The 26,022-nt window shown below is 42.2% G+C and overlaps 3 protein-coding genes across 3 annotated transcripts in view; 2 read left to right on the top strand and 1 right to left on the bottom strand.

Annotated features, from left to right (window-relative positions):
- The window catches only part of LOC111976682 (coiled-coil domain-containing protein 71), a 57,844-nt gene extending 40,004 nt beyond the window's left edge, over window positions 1-17,840 (top strand). The window contains exon 2 of the transcript XR_011481257.1: window positions 14,169-17,840. The gene's annotated coding sequence lies outside the window, so the exon portion shown is untranslated. The remainder of the gene's footprint in view (window positions 1-14,168) is intronic.
- Window positions 17,841-21,340: 3,500 nt separating this feature from the next.
- LOC111976740 (ubiquinol-cytochrome c reductase complex assembly factor 5) lies at window positions 21,341-22,640 on the top strand. The gene is made up of 2 exons (XM_024005828.2): window positions 21,341-21,668; window positions 22,269-22,640. Exons 1-2 carry the CDS (start codon window positions 21,512-21,514, stop codon window positions 22,358-22,360), a joined length of 249 nt encoding a protein of 82 aa, XP_023861596.1. The 5' UTR covers window positions 21,341-21,511; the 3' UTR covers window positions 22,361-22,640.
- On the bottom strand, window positions 22,490-25,278 carry ognb (osteoglycin, paralog b). The gene is made up of 6 exons (XM_024005826.2): window positions 25,082-25,278; window positions 24,606-24,687; window positions 24,140-24,304; window positions 23,811-24,013; window positions 23,524-23,616; window positions 22,490-23,354 (listed from the first exon to the last, which is right to left on the bottom strand). Exons 1-6 carry the CDS (start codon window positions 25,178-25,180, stop codon window positions 23,184-23,186), a joined length of 813 nt encoding a protein of 270 aa, XP_023861594.1. The 5' UTR covers window positions 25,181-25,278; the 3' UTR covers window positions 22,490-23,183.
- Between the last annotated feature and the right edge of the window lie 744 nt (window positions 25,279-26,022).

Consider the following 26,022-nt stretch of genomic DNA (forward strand, 5'->3'; position numbering starts at 1 on the left):
TTTCTGTAAGTCAATAAAAAATAAAATGTTTTAATTAATGTTTTATTATAAAACTAAACAAAAATGAAGGTACCATTAGTCTTAAGAAGGCTAGAGCTTGTCTCATAAACAAGACTAGAGTGAGGGCAGTAACGGTACCATGGAAAAGTCCCGCTGACAGCTCTCTAGGCATTTATTTGAAGTGTCGACGTGGTCTGCAGCCACTGGTAATTGCACAACGTGTTTTTGAGCATGTGTTATTTTATATTATTAGTTCTAAGAGATTTGTAATTTAGGTAAGTGGGAAGCTGAGTTCAACAAATAAATTACATTTGGAATAATAAGATATTACTGTTAAGTACTGAGTGAATGAGTGAATGAGAGTTGTCGGGACTAGCTCTGATGTGAAAAAGGTGTCTGAATGAATACRCCAACCAGTTCTGTGTGAGCTGAGTTTTTCAATCTATAACATTATCTAGGGGTTTTGTCCACCACCGCCCGTTGATCTACAGGTAGTGAGCACTGACAGGAGAAGCTTGAGTCTAATGGGTGAGTGCTGTTTATTGATTACACCGGACACAGCTTTCCTCAAACATATGTACCTCTCAGGCTGGCTGCACTGTGATCATTGTTGGTGGTGTGGATGTGAATACCTAAGTATAGAAGCAGCAAGACTATAGAATCCATTCGGGTGACGGGGGAGATTTGAGAACACAGGAGATTTGGGAGACTGCAATGGTTTGGGAGACTAACTGGGATATTTGGGGGGACTGGGAAGACTGGAGAATTGCAATATGGGAGAATTGGGGAGATTTTGAACACTGGGGAGATTTAGGAGACTGGGGAGTTTTTGGAGAATGAGAAGACTGGAGATATTTGGGAATACTGAGTAGACGGGAGATTTTGGAACACTGAGGACATTTGGAGAGACTGGGGATACTGGCAGGACTGGAGAGATTTGGAAGACTGGGGAGGTTTGGGAGACTAGCTGGGAGGTTGGGAGTTTTGGAAAGACTTGAATGGTTTGGGAGAATAACGGAGATTTGGGGAGATTTGCAATATGGGAGAATTGGGGAGATTTTGGAACACTGGGGAGATTTAGGAGATGGGAGATTTTGGAGAATGAGAAGACAGATATTTGGGAGACTAATTGGGTAGACTGGGACGACTGGCGAGATTTGGGACGACTGGCGAGACTGATTTTGGAAGACTGGCAGATTTGAGCTTTGTAACACTGGCGAGACCGGGAGAATTTGAAAGACTGGCCAGACCGGGAGAATTTGAAAGACTGGTCAGACCGGGAGAATTTGAAAGACTGGCCAGACCGGGAGAATTTGAAAGACTGGCCAGACCGGGAGAATTTGAAAGACTGGCCAGACCGGGAGAATTTGAAAAGACTGGCCAGACCGGAGGAATTTGAAAGACTGGCCAGACGAGGGGAATGAAAATCTGCCAACGAGGAAAGTACTGGCCAGACCGGGAGAACTTGAAGACTGGCCAGACCGGGAGAATTTGAGAGACTGGGGCCAGACGGAGAATTTGAGGAGACTGGCCAGAACCGGGAGAATTTGATGCCACGACAATGAAGCCACGACCGAGAATTGAGACGACCTTGACCGCCAGACCGGACAATTTGAAAAACCGCCAGACCGGGACAAGTTTGAAAGACCGGCCAGACCCGGGAACAATTGAAAGACGCGCCGACAATTTGAAAAGACCGGCCAGACCGGGACAATTTGAAGACCGGCAGACCGGGACAATTTGGAGGACGGTCGAGACCGGGAGAATCTGGAAGACTGGTGAGACCGGGAGACTGGCGAGATTTGCGAAAGGTTGGGGAGATTTGGAAAACTGGCGAGTCTGGGAGACGTGCAAGACTTGGAGATTTGGAAGTCTGTGGAGACTGGCTGATTTGGAAAACTGGGAAGAGTGCAAGACTGGGGAGACTGGCGAGGTTTGGAACGACTGGCGAGGTTTGGAACGACTGGCGAGACGGAGAAGTATGAGGGGTTTGGGAGACTTGGGAAGACTGGGGAGATTTGGGAGACTAACTTTGAGATTTGGAAAGACTGGTAGAGTTTGGAGACTGGGAGATGATTTGGAAGACTTGGTAAACTGGGTGATTTGGAAAGACTGGAGAGGTTTTGGGTCGACTGGAGAGGTTGAGGACTGGGGAGATTTGGGGAGACAGAAGAATGAGGTTTGGGAAACTGGGACATTTGGAAGACTTGGGAAACTGGGAGATTTGGAAGACTTGGGAAACTGGGAGATTTGGGATTCTGGGGATTCAGAGATTTGGAAGACTGTGGAGACTGGAAGACTGGTTAGACTGGTGAGATTTTGGAAAACGGGAGAATTGGGAAGAGTTTGGAACACTTTGGAAATTTGTGAGACTGGAATGGTTTTGGAGACTGGAGAGGTTTGGAAGACTGTAACTAGGATATTTGGGGAGACTGGGAAGACTGAAGAATGGGGAGATTTGGAACAACTGGGGAGACTGGGGAGGTTTGGTGGACTGGGGAAGACTGGGGAGATTTGTGGAGGCTGGGGAGATTTGTGGAGGCTGGGGAGATTTCTAAGACTGGGGAGATTTCTAAGACTGGGGAGACTAGGGAGATTTGGAGGACTGGGGAGACTGGTGACATTTTGGGGAGACTGGGTGATATTTTTATTTCACCTTTATTTAACCAGGTAAGCTAGTTAAGAACAAGTTCTCATTTACAACTGCGACCTGGCCAAGATAAAGCAAAGCAGTGTGACAGAAACAACACTGAGTTACATGGAATATACAAGCGTACAGTCAACACAATAGAAGAAAAGAAAAGTCTATATACAGTGTGTGCAAATGGCATGAGGTATGGCAATAGGCCATAGTAGCAAAGTAATTACAATTTAGCAGATTAACACTGGAGTGATAGATGAGCAGATGGTGTGTAAGTAGTGATACTGGTGTGCAAAAGAGCAGCAAAGTAAATATAAACAATTTGGGGATGAGGTTGGTAGATTGGGTGGGCTATTTACAGATGGACTATGTACAGCTGCAGTGATCGGTTAGCTGCTCAGATAGCTGATGTTTAAAGTTAGTGAGGGAAATGTAAGTCTCCAGCTTCAGCGATTTTTGCAATTCGTTCCAGTCACTGGCAGCAGAGAACTGGAAGGAAAGGAGTCCAAAGGAGGTTTTGGCTTTGGGGATGACCAGTCAGATATACCTGCTGGAGCGCGTGCTATGGGTGGGTGTTGTTATCATGACCAGTGAGCTGACATAAGGCTGAGCTTTACCTAGAATAAACTTGTAGATGACCTGGAGCCAGTGGGTCTGGCGACAAATATGTAGCGAGGGCCAGCCGACTAGAGCATACAGGTGGCAGTGGTGGGTGGAATAAGGCGCTTTGGTAACAAAACGGATGGCATTGTGATAGACTGCATCCAATTTGCTGAGTAGAGTATTGGAAGCTATTTTGTAGATGACATCGCCGAAGTCGAGGATCGGTAGGATAGTCTGTTCCTAGGGTAAGTTTGACGGCGTGAGTGTAGGAGGCTTTGTTGCGAAATAGAAAGCCGATTCTAGATATGGGAAGACTGGGGAGCTATGGTAGACTGGGGAGCTAAGAATTTGGAACACTGGGGACATTTGGAGAGACTGGGGATGCTGGGAAGACTGGGGAGATTTGCGAGACCGTGCCCTGACCGTTCTCTGCTTAGTGTGCCCATGTACAACCTCTACGTTGTGAGTGGCTACCTGGTTGATCCTGCCAGTAGCATATGCTTGTCTCAAAGACCAAGCCATGCAAGTCTAAGTACACATGGTTGGTACAGTGAAACTGCGACTGGAGAGATTCTGGAAGCTGTGTAACAGAGCTTTGGGAGACTGGAGATATTTATGGAGACTGTAACTGGGAGACTGGGAGAGAATTGGAAGACTGGGGAGATTTGGAAGACTGGGGAGATTTACACAACTGGGGAGGTTTGGGAGACTGGGGAGATTTGGAAGACTGGGGAGATTTGGGGAGATTGAGACTGAAGAATTTTGGGAGAAGGGAGAAGTTTGGGAAATTTGGAAGACTGGGGGAGTATGGCGAGATTTGGAAGACTGGGGAGTATGGCGAGATTTGGAAGACTGGGGAGTATGGCGAGATTTTGGAAGACTGGGGAGNTTGGAAGACTGGGGAGTATGGCGAGATTTTGGAAGACTGGGGAGTATGGCGAGATTTTGGAAGACTGGGGAGTATGGCGAGATTTTGGAAGACTGAGGAGTATGGCGAGATTTTGGAAGACTGGGGAGTATGGCGAGATTTTGGAAGACTGGGGAGTATGGCGAGATATGAAAGACCTGGGAGATATGAGAAGACTGGGGATATTTGAGAGACTGGGGATATTTGAGAGACTGGGGATATTTGAGAGACTGGGGAAACTGGAAGACCTGGTGGACTGGGGAGATTTTGGAAAATGGGAGAATTGGGAAGAATTTGGAACACTTGGGACGTTTGGGGAGACTGGGGATACTGGGAGGAATGGGGAGGTTTTGGGGAGATTTTGGAACACTGGGGAGATTTAGGAGATTTGAGATGCTGGGGAGATTTGAGAGACTGGAGATACTGGGAGATCTGGAGACTGGTGTGACTGGCAAGACTGGGAGATTTGGATGTCTGTGGAGATTTGGAAGATTTGGAAGACTGGAGAGTTTTGGGAAGACTGGGGAGATTTTGGGAAGACTGAGGAGATTTTGGAGACTGGAGATTTTGGAGACTGGAGATTTTGGAGACTGTGGAGATTTGAGACTTGGGAGATTTTGGAAGACTGGGAGATTTGGGAGGCTATGGAAACTGGAAGACCTGGTAGACTGGGGAGATTGAGAGATTTTGGAAAACTAGAGAATAGGGAAGAATTTGGAACACTGGGGATATTTGTGGAGACTGGGAAGAATGGGGAGGTTTGGGGAGATTTTGGAAAACATTTGAGATTTTAGAACACTGGGGGGATTTGGGGAGATTTAGGAGATTTCAAAGACTGAAGAGATTTGGGAGGCTGTAACTGTGAGACTTCGGAGACTGGGAGTTTTGGACGACTGGTGTGACTGGATGACTGGGTAGACTGGAGAGATTTGGAAGACTGAGGAGATTGGATGAGATTTTGGGAAACAGGAGAATTGGGAAGAATTTGGAACACTGGGGAGATTTAGGAGACTGGGGAGGTTGTGGAGATTTGGGAGATTTGCGAGACTGGACATATTTGGTAGACTGTAACTGGGAGACTTGGAAGACTTGGGAGACTGGGAGATTTGGGAGGCTGGTGAGATGGATATTTTGACGACTGGGAAGACTGGTTAGATTGGGGAGACTGGAGAGGTTTGGGAGACTGTGTGACCGGGAAGACATGAGAGATTTTGGAATACGGGAGAATTGGGGAGATCTGGTAAGACTGGGGAGATTTTTGAGGCTGAAGAATTTGGGGAGACTGGAAGATTTGGGAGACTGGTGATACCTTCAGATTTGGAGGAGTGGGGAGACTGGAGAGGTTTGGGAAGACTGGTGAGACTTGGGAGGCTATGGAGATTTGGGTAGACTGGGGAGATTTGGAAAGTCTGGGGAGATTTGGAAAGTCTGGGAGTTTTGGACGACTGGGGAGTTTTGGACGACTGGGGAGATTTGGAAGACTGGGGAGATTTGGAAGACTGGTGTGACTGGATGACTGGGTAGACTGGAGAGATTTGGAAGACTGAGGAGATTGGATGAGATTTTGGGAAACAGGAGAATTGGGAAGAATTTGGAACACTGGGGAGATTTAGGAGACTGGGGAGGTTGTGGAGATTTGGGAGATTTGCGAGACTGGACATATTTGGTAGACTGTAACTGGGAGACTTGGAAGACTTGGGAGACTGGGAGATTTGGGAGGCTGGTGAGATGGATATTTTGACGACTGGGAAGACTGGTTAGATTGGGGAGACTGGGAGGTTTGGGAGACTGTGTGACCGGGAAGACATGAGAGATTTTGGAATACGGGAGAATTGGGGAGATCTGGTAAGACTGGGGAGATTTTTGAGGCTGAAGAATTTGGGGAGACTGGAAGATTTGGGAGACTGGTGATACRTTCMGATTTGGAGGAGTGGTGAGACTGGAGAGGTTTGGGAAGACTGGTGAGACTTGGGAGGCTATGGAGATTTGGGTAGACTGGGGAGATTTGGGTAGACTGGGGAGATTTGGAAAGTCTGGGGAGATTTGGAAAGTCTGGGGAGATTTTGAAAGTCTGGGGAGATTTGGGAAGTCTGGGGAGATTTGGGAAGTCTGGGGAGATTTGGGAAGTCTGGGGAGATTTGGAGAGGATTGGGTAGACTTAGGAGATTTAGGCAGCACTTCAGGAACCACAAAAAACCCTCTCACCGTACTTTTGTTGAGTTTTCTAGGGAGAAAGAGTCTCTGTTTAATCACTCGTGTTCAGCCACCAAAGCTAACACCTTTGCTGATATTCTGGAGTTGATGCTGTTGGAGGATTTTAAAAGCAACCTGCCTGATAGAATTGTAGTTCATTTAAATTAACAGAAAGTGGCGACATTGGCCCAAGCAGCAGTGTTGGCAGATGAGTACACTCTGACACACAAGACTGTGTTTGGTGGGCCTCGTTTTGAAGGCCGAACGATTACGTCACCTGTGCCTCATTCAAGTCGTTTTTCCTTAGCACAAAAGCCTTAGCACAAAATCCGTGAATGTCTTTACTGTCACCAAAAGGGTCACATGATTGCAGACTGCCCGGTTTTGAAAAGTAAACCTAAACAGTCCCTATCACCATCCCCTAAATTTAAAAGGCTGGGTTTAGTCCAATTTGTGGCTCATCTGCTGGACCCACTTATTGATTCAGCATTTGGGAAACCGGATCCTTTCCATGCTCCGTTTATCTCTGCCGGTTGTTTCCTTAATTGGAGAATAAGCTAATCAAAAGCCCATACAAATCTTACGAGACACCGGGGCATCGCAGTCAGTAATCGTTACTGATGCTTTACCCTGGTCCCCTGAAACGTATTGTGGCGCGCATGTCATTATAGGGTATAGAGACAAAAACCGTACCTGTACTATTACACTGGGTCCATTTAGTGTCTAGACTGGTATCAGGACGTTTCCATGTTGGTGTAGTGTCTACACTGCCAGTAAAAGGAGTCACATTGCTACTTGGGAACGATATCGCTGGTGGTAACGTGTCTTCTGTGTGAGAAGTAGTAGACAACCCAGAAATCAAAACTGCAGATGATAACTTGGTTCAAGCATTTCCCCATGTTTTTCCTGCTTGTGTGTTAACGAGGGCACAATCTCACAAGCTGCGAGATGTGGTGGATTTGTCTATTTCCATTTTTGAGAATGTTGAGGTTGAAGACAATGCACTGAGTATTCCTTCTGCAAGGCCGACAGTTTTTACCCCCGTAAAAACTAAGGCAGGGGAAAACGAAATCGCGCCCCAATTACATAATTATTTTGTCTGTCACCCCCGAGAAGGTGATTGGTGTCTCCCTTTTGACATTCAGTCTTCAAGTGTTTTGCTTCTGTAATTTCCATTGAGTAAGCTAAAACTAGGGAGACCGCCTACTTTATGGAAGCAGGAGTTTTGATGCATAAATGGGCAGCTCATAACAGTTAGTGACTGGAGTGAAGGGCTTCAAGTGGTTGTTCCTACACTGTTCCGACAGTAGGTTCTGTTCATGACAAGGCGTGGTCTGGACATTTAGGGATCACGAAGACTTATAACCGAGTCCTTCAACATTTTTTCTGGCCCGGTTTGATGTCTGAAGTTGTCCAATTTTGTAAAACATGTCATGTTTGTCAACTCACTGGGAAGCGAATCAAACAGTTCCTCGTGCGCCGCTCTGCCTGATTCCTGTGGTGGGGGAACCATTTGAACAAGTGATAATTGATTGTGTAGGTCCGTTGCCAAAAACTAGGTCAGGTAACCAGTTCTTACTAACAATAATGTGCAGTGCTACTCGATACCCAGAGGCTATCCCTCTCCGTACTATAACGGCTAAGACTGTGGTGAAGGCACTAGTTAAGTTCTTCTCTACGTTTGGACTCCCTAAAGTAATCCAATCTTATCAAGGAACCAACTTTATGCCAAAACTGTTCTCAAATGTGTTAAAGACGCTGTGTATTTCCTATCAGGTCACCAGTCCGTATCATCCGGAGAGTCAAGGGGACCTCAGACGCTGGCATCAGACACTTAAGGCAATGCTACGCAAGTATTGCATGGATGCCAGTACCGATTGGGACGAGGGGGTGCCATTTGTCCTATTTGCTATCAGGGAAACAATACAAGAGTTCTGTGGGTTCAGCCCTGCTGACCTTGTGTTTGCACACAACAACACGGGGTCCGCTAAATGTTTAAGGAGCATATCCGGTCTCCTACACCCAGTAGCGCCCCTAAAAATGTGTTGGATTATGTCAGTAAGATGCGGGAGAGGCTGCACGCCACATGCGTGTTTGCCCAAAAGTCTCTCTCCTAGTCTCAAAAACGCATGAAATTACATTATGACAAAGAGGCTGTTGGACGTTCTTTTGCACCATTGGGGATCAAGTTTTAGTTTTTTTGCCAGTCCCTGGCTCATCTCTGTCGGCACGTTTTTCTGGGCCATTTCTTGTCGAAAAGAAACTCAGTGACACCGATTATGTGATAAAGACCCCAGATCATAGACGTTCTTCCCGTGTGTGTTATGTTAACATGCTGAAAGCGTATTATATGTGTGACTCTCCAGACAGCTCCTCAGGTAAGCCGGTCCAGCCCGCCATCTCCAGTGTGGCTGCGGTGGTGCTGAAGCCTGGCTGGGACCTAGAGGAGGATAAGGAGGACGGGTTGGAGTTACGCCATACGTTACAGCAGTGTGAACGCTTATGTAATTCGGAGATGCTGAAAAAGTTACCCTTTCAAATGGAACATTTGGATAACGATCAAACGAATGATCTTATCCTATTGATAAATAGTTTTCTCAATGTGTTTCAGGACGTTCCAAGTTCCAACCCTCCATTTGGCCAAGTGTGAGTTTGGGAAGGCTACTGTGACTTACTTGGGGAAGCAGGTGGGACGAGGTCAAGTGAGCCCAATAACTGACAGTGGAAACAATTGTTGCTTTTCCTGCTCCCACGATTCACCACCAGTTGCGCAGATTCCTGGGGATGGTAGGGTACTATCGTACATTCTGTAAGATTTCTTTGATGGTAGTTGCTCCCCTTACATCTCTGCTCAGTCCCAAAGTACCATTTAAGTGGTCCCAGGAATGTAACTATGTTTTTGAGTCCGCCAAAGTACTACTTTGTAGTGCCCTAGTGCTTGCCGCCCCCAACTTTGACAAACCTTTTAAAAGTTGGAGGTAAACGCTAGTATAGTGGGGGTGGGTGCGGTTCTCTTGCAGGAAGATGAGGAGGGAGTGGATCGTCCCGTCTGTTTCTTCTCCCGTAAGTTCAACTCCTGTCAGTGAAAGTACTCCACCATTGAACAAGAGATGCTGGCTTTATTGCTGGCCTCTAAGTTCTTTGAAGTATATGTGAGCTCCAGTGCATTGCTTGTTCTGGTCTTCATGGACCATAATCCTTTAGTGTTTCTTAGGCAAATGTACATTCAGAACTGCCACCTTATGCGGTGGGCTCTGATTGTACAGGGATACAATATACAGATTCACCATGTGAAGGGTACGGCGAACGTGATCGCCGATGCTTTATCACAGGTTTAGTAACTGGGGATGCGTGTTGGTTTTTGTTGTTTCAAACTGGGAGATTGCAGGTTTTGGGGTGGGCATGTTACGTTCCCCAGTTTCTGTGTTGTTGTGGATTTGTATGTATTTCAGGAAATGGCTTCCTCGATTCTAAGCAGCTGATTGGTCGGCCCCATCGCAGATTGGAGCTCTGACCCCTCCCTCTCGTCAGGGGATACAACTGTCTCTGCAATTACCAACTCCTTCAACAGCTTGATAAAAGCCAGTGTTCCTTCCCCAGGGGAGAGAGCTTATTTTTATGTCCTGTGTTGATTGTTGTGGCGGTCAGTAAAAGTTGTGGATATTATTTTGTAGCCGCTCCTTCAGCGGTATGTGTATGCCAATAGGACTTAGTTTTTTTTGTTAATTTAAATTGRTCTGTTTCATTTGTTCCCAGGGGAGGAAGGGGAACGCACCTTGGGAGTGCTTACGCAAGAAGCCTGCGGGCATACATAACCCGTAGTATTTAATATGTCTATGCAAACTAGGTAAGACCTGGGTGGACCACCCACTGCATTTTGGTTAGCACGCCAGGTGGTGCTAAAGGTTAGGTAAGAAGTGGGAAGGCAGGTAAGGTAGGAGAGGGGACTATTTAATTTGTACTTTCTTTACTTTGTTTCCGTCCAGCCCCTTTTCCCCACACACAAGGAGGAATAAATTCCCTGTAAACCGTATTTTTCTCTGCCTCTGTCGTCCTTCCCCGCACCTATGATCACATACTTTTTCACTCCACGGAGAGTTGAGATGTAGCAGGGTGTTGCGTTCCCTCTTCCAAGAGGCATATGTAATTTGGAGACTGGAGAGACTAGAAGAACCGTTGAAGTGTTTTATAATGTTATATAGGGATCCTGGGTGATGCGATGATATGAAAGGAGAGAGTACTATTCCCGAAATATGCTATAGTAGTAGAGCACTTGTCACGATCGTGTGGAAGAGATTCGGACCAAAACGCAGCATGAGGAAAATAAGCCATCTTCTCTTTATTATTGAAGAAGGCAAAACGAAACAAAACACTTACAAACTACCAAAACAACAAACGATCGTGAAGCTAAATAACGTAGTGCACACACACAGGCTACAAACGTTCTACATAGACAATTCCCCACAACAAACTAAAGCCTATGGCTACCTTAAATATGGCTCCCAATCAGAGACAACAGAAACCAGCTGTCTCTAATTGGGAACCCATTCAGGCAACCATAGACTTTCCTAGACAACTACACACAACATAGACACAGCTAGACAACTATACTAAACATAAAGCCAACTACTCTAAATAAACCCCCTAAACCTTACAATCACCCTGGACACTACAAAACCCACATAAATACCCATGTCACACCCTGACCTAACCAAAATAATAAAGAAAACAAAGAATACTAAGGCCAGGGCGTGACAGCACTAGTGTAAATATTTAAACCCTGTATGAATAGAACACTAGTTTACAGGAGGAATTTGTGAAGAAGAGTATAATGGGTTACTAAAGATTTGTAACAATTGAAGAAAATAATAATATACAACTTGCACACCCACAAGTTGTGTAAAAAGTATTCTGAGAATTTCAGGGTGATCCCTTTATGGATCATTTGATAAAGATAAAGCATTGTATGACTGTAAAGGGTCTGGGGAAAAAATGTCTCAAAGATTGGCACAAATCCACTTTTTGTAACGGTACAGGACCTGTCTTACCCTTAACCAATAAAACTATAAATGCTTATGAGATTTCCTCCACCCCGGTAATACATTTTGAAACACAACCCATGCCCTGTTAAATAGAACCAATGGTTGTTGAACATGTAGAAACATGTTAACTAAACTTAAGGCTACTCACTAAACTCAAACAGTCTGTAAGGGACATAGTGGGACACAGGTATGAATAATTGAATAAGATGTTTTTGACCATTTCCAGGTATTACTTAATTCTATAGTTTGGGTAACACCAGTGAGTTACGTAAGAAGTTAATGTAATCTTAAACAATCTGTTTCCATTACGTGGAACTGTGTCAAATTGAAGTAGATCCAAGAAAATTATTTTAGTACCAAATATTGAGCTGATAAGCCAGCACCAACTTTCTGAAGGACCTAAAAGATTTGTTAAACAATAGGTTTAATATTTTGACAAGTTGTCACAGGGACAGTCAGTACAGAAAAGGTCAAAATTATAAGATTACAAGAAAGGGCTCTAGGTGCCTGTTCTGCTTGACGGGACACTGTATCATCTGATGTCTGAAATATGATTCTGTATATGCATAGTTTTATCTAGACTTCCTGCCTAAGATGCCGTAAGCTTGACTAATATTAATAATTCTTAGGACTGACAGATGTAGCATAGTGAAAACTAAGTTAAAAAAATAAATAATAATCTTCCAGAACTGATGAATGTCCACTACCAAGTTTACCAATGATTCTGTATCTCTCCCTTTGAAAGGCTTCATGAGGCAGGTGCCTTAAGAGAGCAGTTAGTGAGACTGTGTACTATACAGTATGAAGGTACCCAGATCCAGCTGTTAAGGGAGCTCCCAAATTATGTAAGGCCTGCCCATTTTGTTTGTTTTTACCACACACGCCAGCAACCACACACAAACCAACCTGTCATGAATATTTGTTAGTGGTGTTAATACTGTGTTTCATTTATTGTGTGGGGTTTATTTAGTTTTTTGTGGGTTTTTCACAGGCTAGAAAGGATGCATCTTAAAACTTCTCTAGGGTATGTGGGACGGTAGCGTCCCACCTCGTCAACAGCCAGTGAAACTGCAGGGCGCCAAATTCAAAACAACAGAAATCCCATAATTTAAAATCCTCAAACATACAAGTATTTTACACCATTTTAAAGATACACTTGTTGTAAATCCAGCCAAAGTGTCCGATTTCAAAAAGGTTTTACGACGAAAGCACACCAAACGATTATGTTAGGTATGAGCCAAGTCACAGAAAAAGACAGCCATTTTTCCAGCCAAAGAGAGGAGTAACAAAAAGCAGAAAGAGATAAAATTAATCAAACCTTTGATGATCTTCATCAGATGACATTCATAGGACTTCATGTTACACAATACATGTATGTTTTGTTCGGTAAAGTTCATATTTATATCCAAAAATCTGAGTTTAGGCGGGACGCCACTTTCTCACTTGGCAAAATGCCTGAGAAAATGCAGAGCGCCAAATTCAAAACTATAAAAATAACTATAAAAATCAAACTTTCATTAAATCACACATGAAAAAATACCAAATTAAAGCTACACTGGTTGTGAATCCAGCCAACATGTCAGAATTCAAATAGGCTTTTCGGCGAAAGCAAACGATGCTATTATCTGGGGATAGCACCATTGTAAACAAAGAGATAAGCATATTTCAACCCTGCAGGCGCGACACAAAACGCAGAAATAAAAATTTGACGAGCTTCTGTTGTTGGCACTCCAATATGTCCCATAAACATCACAAATGGTCCTTTTGTTCGATTAATTCCGTCGATATATATCCAAAATGTCCATTTATTTGACGCATTTGATCCAGAAAAACACCAGTTCCAACTTGCTCAAACGTGACTACAAAATATCTCAAAGGTTACCTGTAAACTTTGCCAAAAAATGTCAAACTACTTTTGTAATACAACTTTAGGTATTTTTTAACGTTAATAATCGATAAAATTGAAGACGGGATGATCTGTGTTCAATACAGGATTAAAACCAACTATAGCTAGCTTTCTGGTCTCGCGCCTCTAACAAACAGGACACCTCGAGTGACTCTCGTTCAAGATGGCCGTACTTCTTCATTACACAAAGGAATAACCTCAACCAATTTCTCAAGACTGTTGACATCCAGTGGAAGTGGTAGGACCTGCAGGTCCCTTAGAAATCTGGTTTCCCAATGAAAACTCATTGAAAAGAGTGACCTAAAAAAAATAATCCTAATGCTAAATAAGTTCTGTTATACTCACAGACATGATTCAAACATTTTTAGAAACTTACTACTAAAAATATGCATATCTTATCTTCTGGGGATGAGTAGCTGGCAGTTTAATTTGTGCATGCTTTTCATCCAAAATTCCGAATGCTGCCCCCTACCCTAGAGAAGTTAAAGGGTACACACATTACATTTTCTGAAGTATTTATTGTCAGTGTTTTGGTTACACACATGTAAATTCTCTTGATAAGAAATGTACTGAAAAACCAAATGTAAACCTGATACACAATGTTTGAAATGTCACAGAGTCTGAGATAAAGGGAAAGAAACACTAACTTAATGGGTTGAATAACCTCTGACATCTGTTCTGACTTTCTGGGAGGCCTGACCCTCACTAGAAAGTCTAGAGACATTGGATGAGATTTAAATGTAGTATGTAAACACTGATAATTAGGAAGACGTTTATTATTTCTCAATAGTCCTATGTGTGATTCGTACCATGACTGTTGTGTTTTTTTGGGATGCATGAATCACGATATATGTTGTTTTTGTCTTGTTTCAATAGAAATCTAACCAGATTGGGTCTGCTGGTTGTTCGTGCTTTCTGCCTAAGGATTAGCCCTCTAACTCCTTGACCGTGTAACTGCAATGAGATCGCCAAGATGATAGGGGAGTATAAGCCAATTTGCAAAAATGGTTTCAACTGTGTGTTGTTCTCTTTAACATTTGTCTTAGACATTTGTATTAAGAATATTGTTAGAAATAATAATTTGTCATACAGTAAATAGTTTGTCTGGATTTCCTGAATCAGAAATGCCCTAACTAAACTGTTCTGGTCTGTCCTCTCTCAAGGTTATGGCGAAGGTGACCACAGATGGTATCTCGATGCACGGAGGGAATAATTCAACCAAGAACAGTGAGCCTCACCACCTCTAACCATCTGAAGTAATAGCAACAAGGGCGTTCACTGTGGTCCTTCACCTCTTCTTCCTGAGTCCAAGCCAGCAACCTGTAACACAGCATCCAGTTGAAGCTATCAACTGAGCTTTCTCTCATGCCTTTTCTCTCAGGAGTGCGACATGAGCCCACGTGGAGTGAGCATGGAGAGAGAACCTGTCCAAACTTCTCTCATGCTGCTGGTGTACTTGGTAGGAAAATAGACAAGACATAATGGACCGTAAAGGACAGTGGCGGCTCAGGTGGGTGATTTGTCTGCTTGGGAAAATCAGATTATTATCAAGGGCCATCCACTTTGAACATGTGCCATTGGGAGGACAAACTGAAATACTATCTAAAGAAGAAAATGAAGAAACGCCAGAAGAATGAGTGCCGGGGGAGGGGTCAACCGTGCTCGTAATTGATTTAGGCTTGTCCAAAATTGTTCATTTGGAGTATCAGGTTAATTGTGGAGGTCTGCAAACTGCGAAATGTACAGTAATTTAGACAAAAAATGCATTGATACCGATCTGTCATTAACATACGACTCGCGTCAAAAGCTCCAGCTGAAATGTCATTGCCAAAATCCATAAATGAAATCGTGTAATGAAGCATACAGTGCATTCGGAAAGTAATCAGACACCTTCACTTTTCCCCATTTTGTTACGTTACAGCCTTATTCTAAAATAATAAAATAATAAATCCTCAAACTTTACACAATACCACATAATGACAAAGCAAAAACAGGTTTATAGACATTTTTGCAAATTTATATAAAAAAGATACCTTATTTAAATAACTATTCAGACCCCTGGATATGAGACTCAAAATATTGCTCAGGTGCATTGTTTCCATTGATCATCCTTGAGATGTTTCTACAACTTGATTGGAGTTCACCTGTGGTAAATTAAATTGATTGGACATGATTTGGAAAGGCACACACCTGTCTATATAAGGTCCCACAGTTGACAGTGCATGTCAGAGCAAAAACCAAGACATGAGGTCGAAGGAATTGTCTGATGAGCTCCAAGACAGGATTGTGTCGAGGCACAGATCTGGGGAAGGGTACCAAAAAAATTCTGCAGTATTGAAGGTCCCCAAGAACACAGTGGCCTCCATCATTCTTAAATGGAAGAAGTTTTGAACCCACAAGACTCTTCCTAGAGCTGGCTGCTCGGCCAAACTGAGTAATCGGGGAAGAAGGGCCTTGGTCAGGAAGGTGACCAAGAACCCCATGGCCACTCTGACAGAGCTCCAGAGTTCATCTGTGGAGATGGGAGAACATTCCAGAAGGACAACCATCTCTGCAGCACTCCACCAATCAGGCCTTTGGTAGAGTGGCCAGATAGAAGACCACTCAGTAAAAGGCACGACAGCCCGCTTGGAGTTTGCCAAAAGGCACCTCAAGACTCAGACAATGACAAATAAGATTCTCTGGCCTGGTGAAACCAAGAATGAACTCTCTGGTCTAAATGCGAAGCGTCACGTCTGGAGGAAACCTGGCACCATCCCTACGGTGAAACATGGTGGTGGCAGCATCATGCTGTGTTATATTTGTCAGAGGCAGGGACTGGGAGACTAGTCAGGATCAAGGGAAAGATGAACGGAGCAAAGTACAGAGAGATCCTTGATGAAAACCTGCTCCAGAGCACTCAGGACCTCGGAAGATGAACCTTCATCCCAGTCTAACAGGACAATGACCCTAAGTACACAGCCAAGACGAAGCAGGAGTGGCTTCGGGACAAGTCTCTGAACGTCCTTGAGTGGACCAGCCAGAGCCCGGACTTGAACCCAATCAAACATCTCTGAAGAGACCTGAAAATAGCTGTGCAGCAACACTCCCCATCCAACCTGACAGCTTGAGAGGATCTGCAGAGAATAATGGGAGAAACTCCCCAAATACAGGTGTGCCAAGCTTGTAGCATCATACCCAAGAGGACTCAAGGCTGTAATCACTGCTTTAACAAAGTACTATGTAAAGGGTCTGGGCACTTATGTAAATGTGATATATAAAAATAAATAACCAGTTTTGCGTTGTCATTATGGGGTATTGTGTGTAGATTGAGGGGGAAATGATTTAATCCATTTTAGAATAAGGCTGTCACGTAACAAAATGTGGAAAAAGTCAAGGGGTCTGAATACTTTCCGAATGCACTGCATGTGTAACTGTATGAAGTGAAGTTCTTAAGTTACCTATAAAACCATTGCAATAGAAAGTTGTAAGKGCTATGGAAACAATCTGAGTCTATAGATCCCTTGTGTATTTTAGATAGTTCAACCCAGAGTGAAGGGGTTTGAAAACATGAGGTGTCTGGTTTTACGTTTTAATTCCGCTTACTTCATAGAAGAACCTCCTTTTGATAGAATAATAAATAGAATAGAATATAATACCTTAAAATTTTACGATAATTATCACAGAGTATTACGAGGAGGGAATGTGAAGGTAAATGTTTGTGCTTTTCTAATAACCAATTTGGCTGGGTTCATGCAAGTGACTGATTGATCGTGCTGGGAGGAATCCTCACTATCAGTATAGGCAAATTGGCAGTACGCCCGGAACATTGTTTTGAGGAGGGAAAGGGATATCTGTTTCAAGGTCTAAGCTTGGAGAGAAGAAGCCTCATGAGGTATTGGTCAGTCACATATATGAACCAAAAGTTAATGATAAATAATGTAATTCATGCAAATTTAACTTGTCTGTGTAAGCAGTATATAAGAACTAACAGGACTGCCCTGATGGAGCTCCTGACTGACGTGTACTATGGTGCATTGAGTTTGTTGGAACCTCTCCAGCTTGCTGTTAATAATGATTCATTTAAGATTGACTGCAGGTGTCCCTGGTGGTAATTTCCACGACAGCAGCAATACTAATAATGATTTACCTAGTGTCGTTCATGAGCTGTCACTATAAGGATATATATTGTGACTGTTAACTTAGTGATCCCTTCGCGCGCCTATCCCGTTAACGGGATTGATTTGACAACACCCAGTGAAATAGCAGCGCGCCAAATTCAAAAACAGAAATACTCATAATAATTAATAAATCATGCAAGTGTTATACATGGGTTTAAAGATGAACTTCTTGTTAATCCAGCCACAGTGTCAGATATCAAAAAGGCTTTACGGCGAAAGCAAACCATGCTATTATCTGAGGACAGCACCCCAGCAAACATACACATGAAAATCATAATTCAACCCGCCAGGCACAACACAAAAGTCAGAAATAACATATAATGCATGCCTTACCTTTGAAGATCTTCTGTTGGCACTCCAATATGTCCATTAAACATCACAAATGGTCCTTTTGTTCGATAATTTCTGTCGTTATATATCCAAAATGTTCATTTATTTGGTTGCGTATGATTCAGAAAATACACCGGTTCCAACTTGCGCAACATGACTACACATTATCTAATTAGTTACCTGTAAACTTGATCCAAACATTTCAAACAACTTTCCTAATCCAACTTTAGGTATTTTTAAACGTAAATAATCAATCAAATTTGGCCTGTTGGGGAGGTTTATGACCCCCATAAATACCTTTCCCCTTTTTTTCTCTCCCTACTCTACCGATGTGACTATTGAAAATCCCTTTGTTAACTTAGAGTCTGGTAACATCAAAAGGTGGGAAACTGAACCATATTTCGGTAATCCAACCAGTTGAAAATATGCGTTGGTACTTAATTAATATGGTGTCAGATCAGTTGGTGTCTGAGACATTATTACTGATAGGACGACAAACTGTATCTTGGAAAGTCGACACATTCTAGTTCAGATTCACATGTTATTGTTGTGCAATTTAAATGTTTAAATGTAATTTTAGCTTCTAAAGGAGAGAATTGGTTGTCATAGAGTAAACTCTGCTCACTCAGAGAACCCGCCCAAGTGAACAGACTTTGGTTGTAAACTATGAAACACGCCCTTCTTTCACCACTGTATAAACCCGTTGACAAAAATTAAACTTCCTGTTCCAAGGACGTGAGGACTTGCGGTCCCCACGTTGAAAGGACAAAGACCACCTACAGAACTAAGCCAACCTCAGCAAGAACCTAACAAAATTAGCATTGAATGTCAATGTGAAGGTGACGATAGACACGCCGAAAGGATGAATTTCGACTATACCAGCCAGAATATAGCACGAGCTTAAAAGTATGGCAACTTGGTATGAACTTTGAACTCTTATTCACTCCAGAAGTGATACCCTCTCCGCCCGCTAAACTTGGGCTAGGAGAGGATGGACAGAGTATCCATTCTACCACAAGACGACGGTACTACCAAGTAGCCATTCTATTCTTCAAGGACAACACGGCCTTCCATCTACGACCAAACGATCGAAGTGCAGCTCAGAGTAAATATTTATTGCATTTTCCTTTTCCAAATGGGCGGTTATTTTGAAATGCATAAAATACTGTATTTACGATAGCATAGCTGCCTACGGCCCGATAGAGACACAAAACCCTTTTTGTTCCTCAGTCTTCCTGCTCTTTCATTCAAACCCAACCCCCTTTATTTGTGTAACCAGCCGTCATATATGTTCCGTCCGCTAGGGACGTTTTCCTTCATGACATAATTTGTAATCAATGTATGATCCATTCTGTGTAGTTGTAATTCTGTGTGATTATTTAGGTATTTAGTAAATAAATAATCAAACCAAATTTTGTATTGCTGATTCAACTTGTTAGCCAGGGCTCATGAAGATAACCAAGAACAACTTTCTGTCACGATCGTTGGTTGAATTAATGGACCAAGGCGCAGCGTACTTAGAGTTCCACATGTTTAATAAATATGAACCTCACCAAAAACAATACAGAAGAAACGTGACGTTCTGTGCTGCTCACAGGCAGCTACACAAAAACAAGATCCCACAAACTACAGGTGGGAAAAGGCTGCTTAAATATGATCCCCAATCAGAGACAACGATAGACAGCTGCCTCTGATTGGGAACCATATCAGGCCAACAAAGAAATAGAAAACATAGATTGCCCACCCTAGTCACACCCTGACCTAACCAAATAGAGAATTAAAAGGATCTCTAAGGTCAGGGCGTGACACTTTCAGATGAGACTAAATAGGGTGACGATTAAATATTGACTGCTATTGAGGTAAAAGATTACCAGGTCTTTAAGAGTTTATTCGGAAGATAACAGCTCTATAAACATTATTTCATGGTGCCCCAAATTTCTAGTTAATTATTTACCTGATTAGCTTAATCAGGTAATATTAATTACAGAGAAATGATTTTATAGAATAGCATGTCATATCACTTAATCCGGCATAGCCAAAGACACGACAACCCCTACTCATCCACACCGACCAGCCACCCTGCTTTAGTGTTTTTTAAGTAACCATCTGTCGTATGTAACCATATCAACATAAAATAGCATACTATTTTGAGTGTCCTATATTTACATTTACTATGTTACGTCTAGTCTACGAGACCAGGCTGTTAATTTTCGGATGGTGGGCAGTTGTCATGTATGAGTTATGACACTAGGAGGCTATATAAACCCTTTCACATTTTTTGCACATCTCTCTCTAAGGCAGGGGTGTCAAACTCATTCCACGGAGGGCCTAGTGTCTGCAGGTTTTTGGTTTTTCCTTTCAATAAAGCCCTAGACAACCAGGTGTGGGGAGTTCCTAACTAATTAGTGATGTTAATTCATCAATCAAGTACAAGGGAGGAGCGAAAACCCGCAGACACTCGGCCCCCCGTGGAATGAGTTTGACACCTGTGCTCTAAGGTGTTGAGGTTGGTGATTATAGATCTTTCTCTGGGAAATGAGGAAGGCAACCTTTGTATGTCAGCATACCCCTGAGATACAGATTGGGGATGTGAGGAAGATAACCTGTCTGTGCCAGTGTACCCCAGAGAGACAGAGGCTCATTATGCTTCAAAAATTGTCTGGGTTTATCAGAGGTTCTAAAACTCCATCAATTATATTAATTTGATATATAACATATTTATATCATAGATAAGTAACAAGGTATTTTGAGAAGATGAAATATTCTGACATTTGGCTAAATACTGTTTTAGTAGTGCCATCTAAATAGAGACAATGAGCCAAGTCACCAGGTGTGCATTATTTGTGCCACATTTTAACCTGGATGCTTTAATATTTTGAAGGTAGTGCAGAAGCTTGATATCAGCGCAGATTTATTTGCTTTGTATTGCACTACAAGCTTCTTTTTAACTTGTGCACTGACCTGTGTTTTCAGTGTTATTATAATTCATACCTTTTTGAAAGCTTGCAAGGATGAATTGTTCTCAGACAAAAATACATTTGTTGGTCTGGTTGACAACTGCTTTAACCAAATTTGCTCTTTCAGGTACACTGCACACAAAGGCCAGTTATTTGCATCCTCTGAAGGATGCACAGTCTCCATTGGAAAACCAACCCACCTGAACAGGTGGTATCAGATACGSTCAATAATTGCTGAAATAAAGAGGAAATTCTACCCTGCCTGCACCTGGTGTCCCCCCTGTGTACACCTTATGACAAAAATAGATATTACACTCAGGACGAAGGAAAACGATTTAAATATTTTAAAAACTATATATTTAGGATATTCATCCATTATTGTGTTGTGGTTATAATACATTGTAAGACTTGTCATAAGCATGTATAACCCCTCATCTCATACATCAAGCTATCTTGATGGTGGTTGATAGTCTTTGGTAAGGGGGTAAGTAGTTGGATGTCTTGTTGGTAGTTGAATATCTTTGGTAAGAGCGTGACGTCACGTGAACCAATGAAAACGCTTAAATATATGACGTCTGCAACGCCATTTTGTCTTATGCAGCATCGTGATAAAGACAGTGGTAAAGGACAAAGTCGCCATGCATGGTATGCAATAAAGTAAGTAACATAAGAGATCATTAACGGCATTTTACTTAATCGGTATGCTACCTTGCTTGCTACTTAGGTCATTGAAAATACTGTGAGTGTTAAAACACGAGGAACAGAAGAGATAATGTTTCAGAGGAAGAGTCAAAACATCAAGTACTTCCTGAGTCTTGTGCCAGGGAAACGTCGCTTTGGAGTGTACAGATTTCTGCCCGTCTTCTTCTGTATTGGAGGTGTGATGGAATGGGTCATGATCAACGTGAGGATAGGAAGGGAGACATTCTGTAAGTATTCAAACCTCTGGCTGACTATCTGCACTGTCAAACTAGCGAACACGATTGAAGCATCACTGTATGTGGATGTACGTACAGTAGTACTGCTGCTTTGCCAAGATCCCAGACTTCTACTGTTGTAACACGGGTGGTTAACGTTAGTGCAGTGGCCCTGTACGTTTCTGTTTTAACCCACATTCAGGTTGTTCACTACAGTGGTGTCAACAGTGGGATAGTCCTTGATATCTCAGGTCTTTTAATGGAGATACATTGTGTGTGGATGCATAGAAGGGAGTGTGCCCGTGGCCTCCCAATGTGAGTACTACCTCTGCCACAAGATCCCAGGCTTGTATGGTGTTTGTCCTGTAACCAAAGGGTCACTCATTCAAACCCTGCTCCAGTTGTTCCTCTGAAATCGACACTGTAGTATAAATTGGATTCAGACAACTTGGGCTACTGCTGAGGTTACAGTCAATACAAGTATGTTGGTCCTCTTCAAAAAGCTAAGATTGTGCAATTAAGTCAATGGTTGAGCTACTGTAAACAGTTTAATATTTATTATAGAATCAGTTAACCCATCCCCTGTTTCATTCATCTCCATTTCTCCCTCAGATGATGTCTACAGAAGAAAGAAGTCAGAGAGGGAATACCAGCAGAAGATCGAGGATGGATTGATTGTACTTACTAAACCAGTAGCCAAGTGAATTACTGAACCAGTAGCCAAGTGAATTACTGAACCAGTAGCCACTATAATGGAAGTAGAACACTTGAGATGTGATCGGGACACAAACACTGGTGTTTGCAATGCAATGGACTTGAGGCAAAAATGTCTGGATGGTTCAAAAGACTGATATTTAATGTATGGGAAAAAATGTTTGTTTATTTATGTACTCTTTGTGATACTGAGCTTGGATGAAACATTTTTCAGAGCCAAATGTGTCAGTGGTATTTGTCTAATAAAAGTTATATTACTCAGTGGAGGCATCGCAGTGTCGTTTGAATCATTTTATATTGTTTTTATTCTGATAAATGAATATAAACATTTACGGCAAATTACATGTTATACCCATTTAAAATATAGGTAAACAGTTTCAAATGTTAGCAAATTGTAGTTAGACTTTATGTACATTTATTAGCAATTATTACTTAAAGTAGATGAATGCAACTGATGCGATTTCCAGATGTGCTATTGGAAATATAAAACATTGATAAAAAATGGTCAAAAGAGTATTGTGCATATAGTTATGTTGTGTAAGAGAACTCCTGCCCTACTTAAGAGGGCACCAATTTAGCCAATCATGGTTGGTAAGATTGACCTAAGAGACATTCAATTGTAACTTACAAAACAAACACATTTCTCATATTACATAGCTCTGCTCTATATTGTAACATACCAGTACACACTTCTCATATTACATGCCACTGCTGTGCTATGGTCTATTGACTTGTGTATTACATTAGTTGGCCCTTTTCACAAGGGAACCCCTCACTGTAGTATTGTGGTCCTCCCTAGACTATCCCACTGGTTCAGTGGTACGGTCCAATGGGCAGAGCCCTGAGGCAAACAAAACTGTTGGGATGCTTGGCCAGCATCAGAGGGTTGCCATCCAGTCTCACCTCCTCCATGTTGGCTCTGATGTACTGAGTGTTGTTGCCTTGGCAGAAGGTCTCATCCGATAGCGTGGTGATCTTATTGTTCTGCAGGCGGAGTAGATTAGAAGACAGATGTTGGTTGGTAAACTCTGTTTTTTTTTTTTTTACAATTATGCAATTGCCTGCACCTGCATTTATACTCTAAAATGTGTTAGGTGAAAGATACATATTTGTCTAAATGTTATTGATGTGGGAAGCAAAGTTGTAAACAGACATATAGGTGCACAATGTGGAGACTCTCTGGAAGTTGTGGTATCGCCTCCAGCTCGTTATTGCCAAGGTAGAGGTACGCCATCTTGGTGAGTTTCTGAGAAAAGAGATTTGATGTTTTGTTTACATACTACAGTGTATTTCAGGTAAGATTCATGTTTGGCATAGAATTTGTTGTTGAAATTCTATTGACATTCAATGCAACCATTACTCAGACTGTAAAATGTTACTGTATGTAAATAAAGATATATAGTGTTTGCTCCAGAATCTTGGACTGACTTCCTGGCTTACCTTAAAAGCGGTTGACTTTATACCCTTGGTTTTAAGCTGGTTGTAATTGGCATTGAAGGATATGAGTTTGGCAGGTAACATGGGTAGTTTGGCCAGCTTGTTCTCTGAGAGATTGAGCTCTTCAAGGAGGGCAAGCTTTGAGAAAGCGCCGTCTTCTATCTCAGAGATGAGGTTCCCAGTCAGATCGATTCTTCTCAAAGTTGCTATAAAATGTTAGAGACCATAAACTTTAGAGAAGGTTCACTTAAAAAGTTTGAGTGATAAGTGAATAACATATTAATGTTTTCTTTTAAAGTCCACAGTGTTGCAAAGCTACTCTAATCACTAACCAATGTCTGCAAAGTCTTTGTTGGTGATTTTTGTGATTTTGTTGTAGCGTGCGTAGAGATAGGCAGTTTCCTTGGGCAGGGATGGAACTGCTGTCATCTCAGGGGAGACCTCCTCACAGTATACTGACCCAGTCAGACACACACACAGTAGGCACGTGGGCAGCTCTGAAATCCATAGTCATGTCCTTTAAATGCATTCTCCTTCAGCAATGACTTCCAAGTTTTCCTATCGATCAGCCAAGTAATCCCTCCCTGTATTCATCTCTCTTAATTCTTTATAGAAACCTAACATAAACGTGCGCCATAGTAGTCAACAGGGCACTACATGTAACATTCCTGCTGTAATGAGTGGTTGTTTAATGCATTCACAAAGGGGAAAACAGCTCATTAGACCTAGCATATGGCCTTAATAAATAAGTGATTGTGAACGCCTTTTCTCCAGTGTGTCTCGAGATAATAAACTCACCACCCTCATCTTTCGGAGCTGCTGCTGGGCTTGTATCTGAGTCTCCAGCGGTGTCATAGTCTGGGATGGTCACAACCTCTTTCTGTGGAATTGTTTAGAAGAAATGTCTCCAGATCACCTCACAAGAGAAGACATAAGCTGGCTATTTTATTTCACACCAACTGAGTTTTACTAACGGTCTGATTATCTGCTAAGCAAGTATTTATAATCTCAGACACCAATGTATAGTCTTCACAGACTAATAATGTATGTTGAGTCATCATTTAGGCAGGGATAGGGTTTGGCACCTGGTGTGTGGGACTTTTACAACTCTCATATGCAAACTTTAAGCTTTATAGTTGTATTATAGATTCTGCTAAGTTTTTAGAGGTATGGATCCTGCCTCAAAAATACATTCTCATAAACTCTAAACAAAATCAAATAATCATGAATTTGCCCAAAAACATTTACAAAAGATATGCACTTCCAAAAATTACCTTAGGTTTCCTTGCTTCCATGTATCCATTTCTTGCTGCAGAAGAGAGCATCCACGGTACCAGAATAATGGTGAAAAACAAAGTCCTCAGGTCTATCATTGTGTCTAACAGCTGGGATAGGAGCAGAACAATACTGAGGACAGAGGGGTAGGGCTGTGAGTACTGGGCTGAGATCTGAGTGAGCAGGAGGAGAATTTTCCATCCAGTTTTAAAGAAAAGCTGCTGGTGAAGTATTAAGTAAGACTAGGAAACAAACCTTAACCCAATATTTGCTGTCAAAGTAGCCTTCTCATCTCGTCAGTTTTGACAGCTTTTGGAAATTGGCATGTTTTAGAAAATTGTGAAATCTGACAGTAGGCCTTGGATGCATGTCATTTCAGGTTAAACCACACCGGTTCATAACATTTGAAAATAAAACATTCAACTCTAATGGTTTTAAGCCAAACATATCTTTATTTATTTTTCTTGTAACAAACCGTTATGTTATGGATGTTATGGTTTCTCTATCAACAATGGTCTCGTGTTGCGCAGTATCATGGTTGTGTTCAGTAGGCACGAAAATGGGGAAAATGCATGTTCTTATTGGACATTCATTCCTCCTGTTTAGTGCCCACTGAACACAACCCAGTTGATTGAGGCGTCTGTATGTTACAAAGGGTAAGGCTGCCATTGTAAGCTCAGGTGTATTCATTACGCCAATTGTTATGGATGTTATGGACTAGAAAGTGTTATAAAGTGATGAAAAGATGAACATGTATATCAAGAGTGTAAAATGAACATGTATATCAAGAGCGTAAAACGCATATAACACCCACTTGTTTGCCTTATTATTGTTTTTATGCAACTTGTTGTCAGAGACCCTTGCATCCCTATACATTCAACCATTATGTTGGAAAGGTTCACTTTGAAATAAAAAGACCTTTGTCCATTTTGGATGGACT

The sequence above is a fragment of the Salvelinus sp. IW2-2015 genome, linkage group LG17 (assembly GCF_002910315.2).
Source record: "Salvelinus sp. IW2-2015 linkage group LG17, ASM291031v2, whole genome shotgun sequence".
Classification (NCBI taxonomy): Eukaryota; Metazoa; Chordata; class Actinopteri; order Salmoniformes; family Salmonidae; genus Salvelinus; species Salvelinus sp. IW2-2015.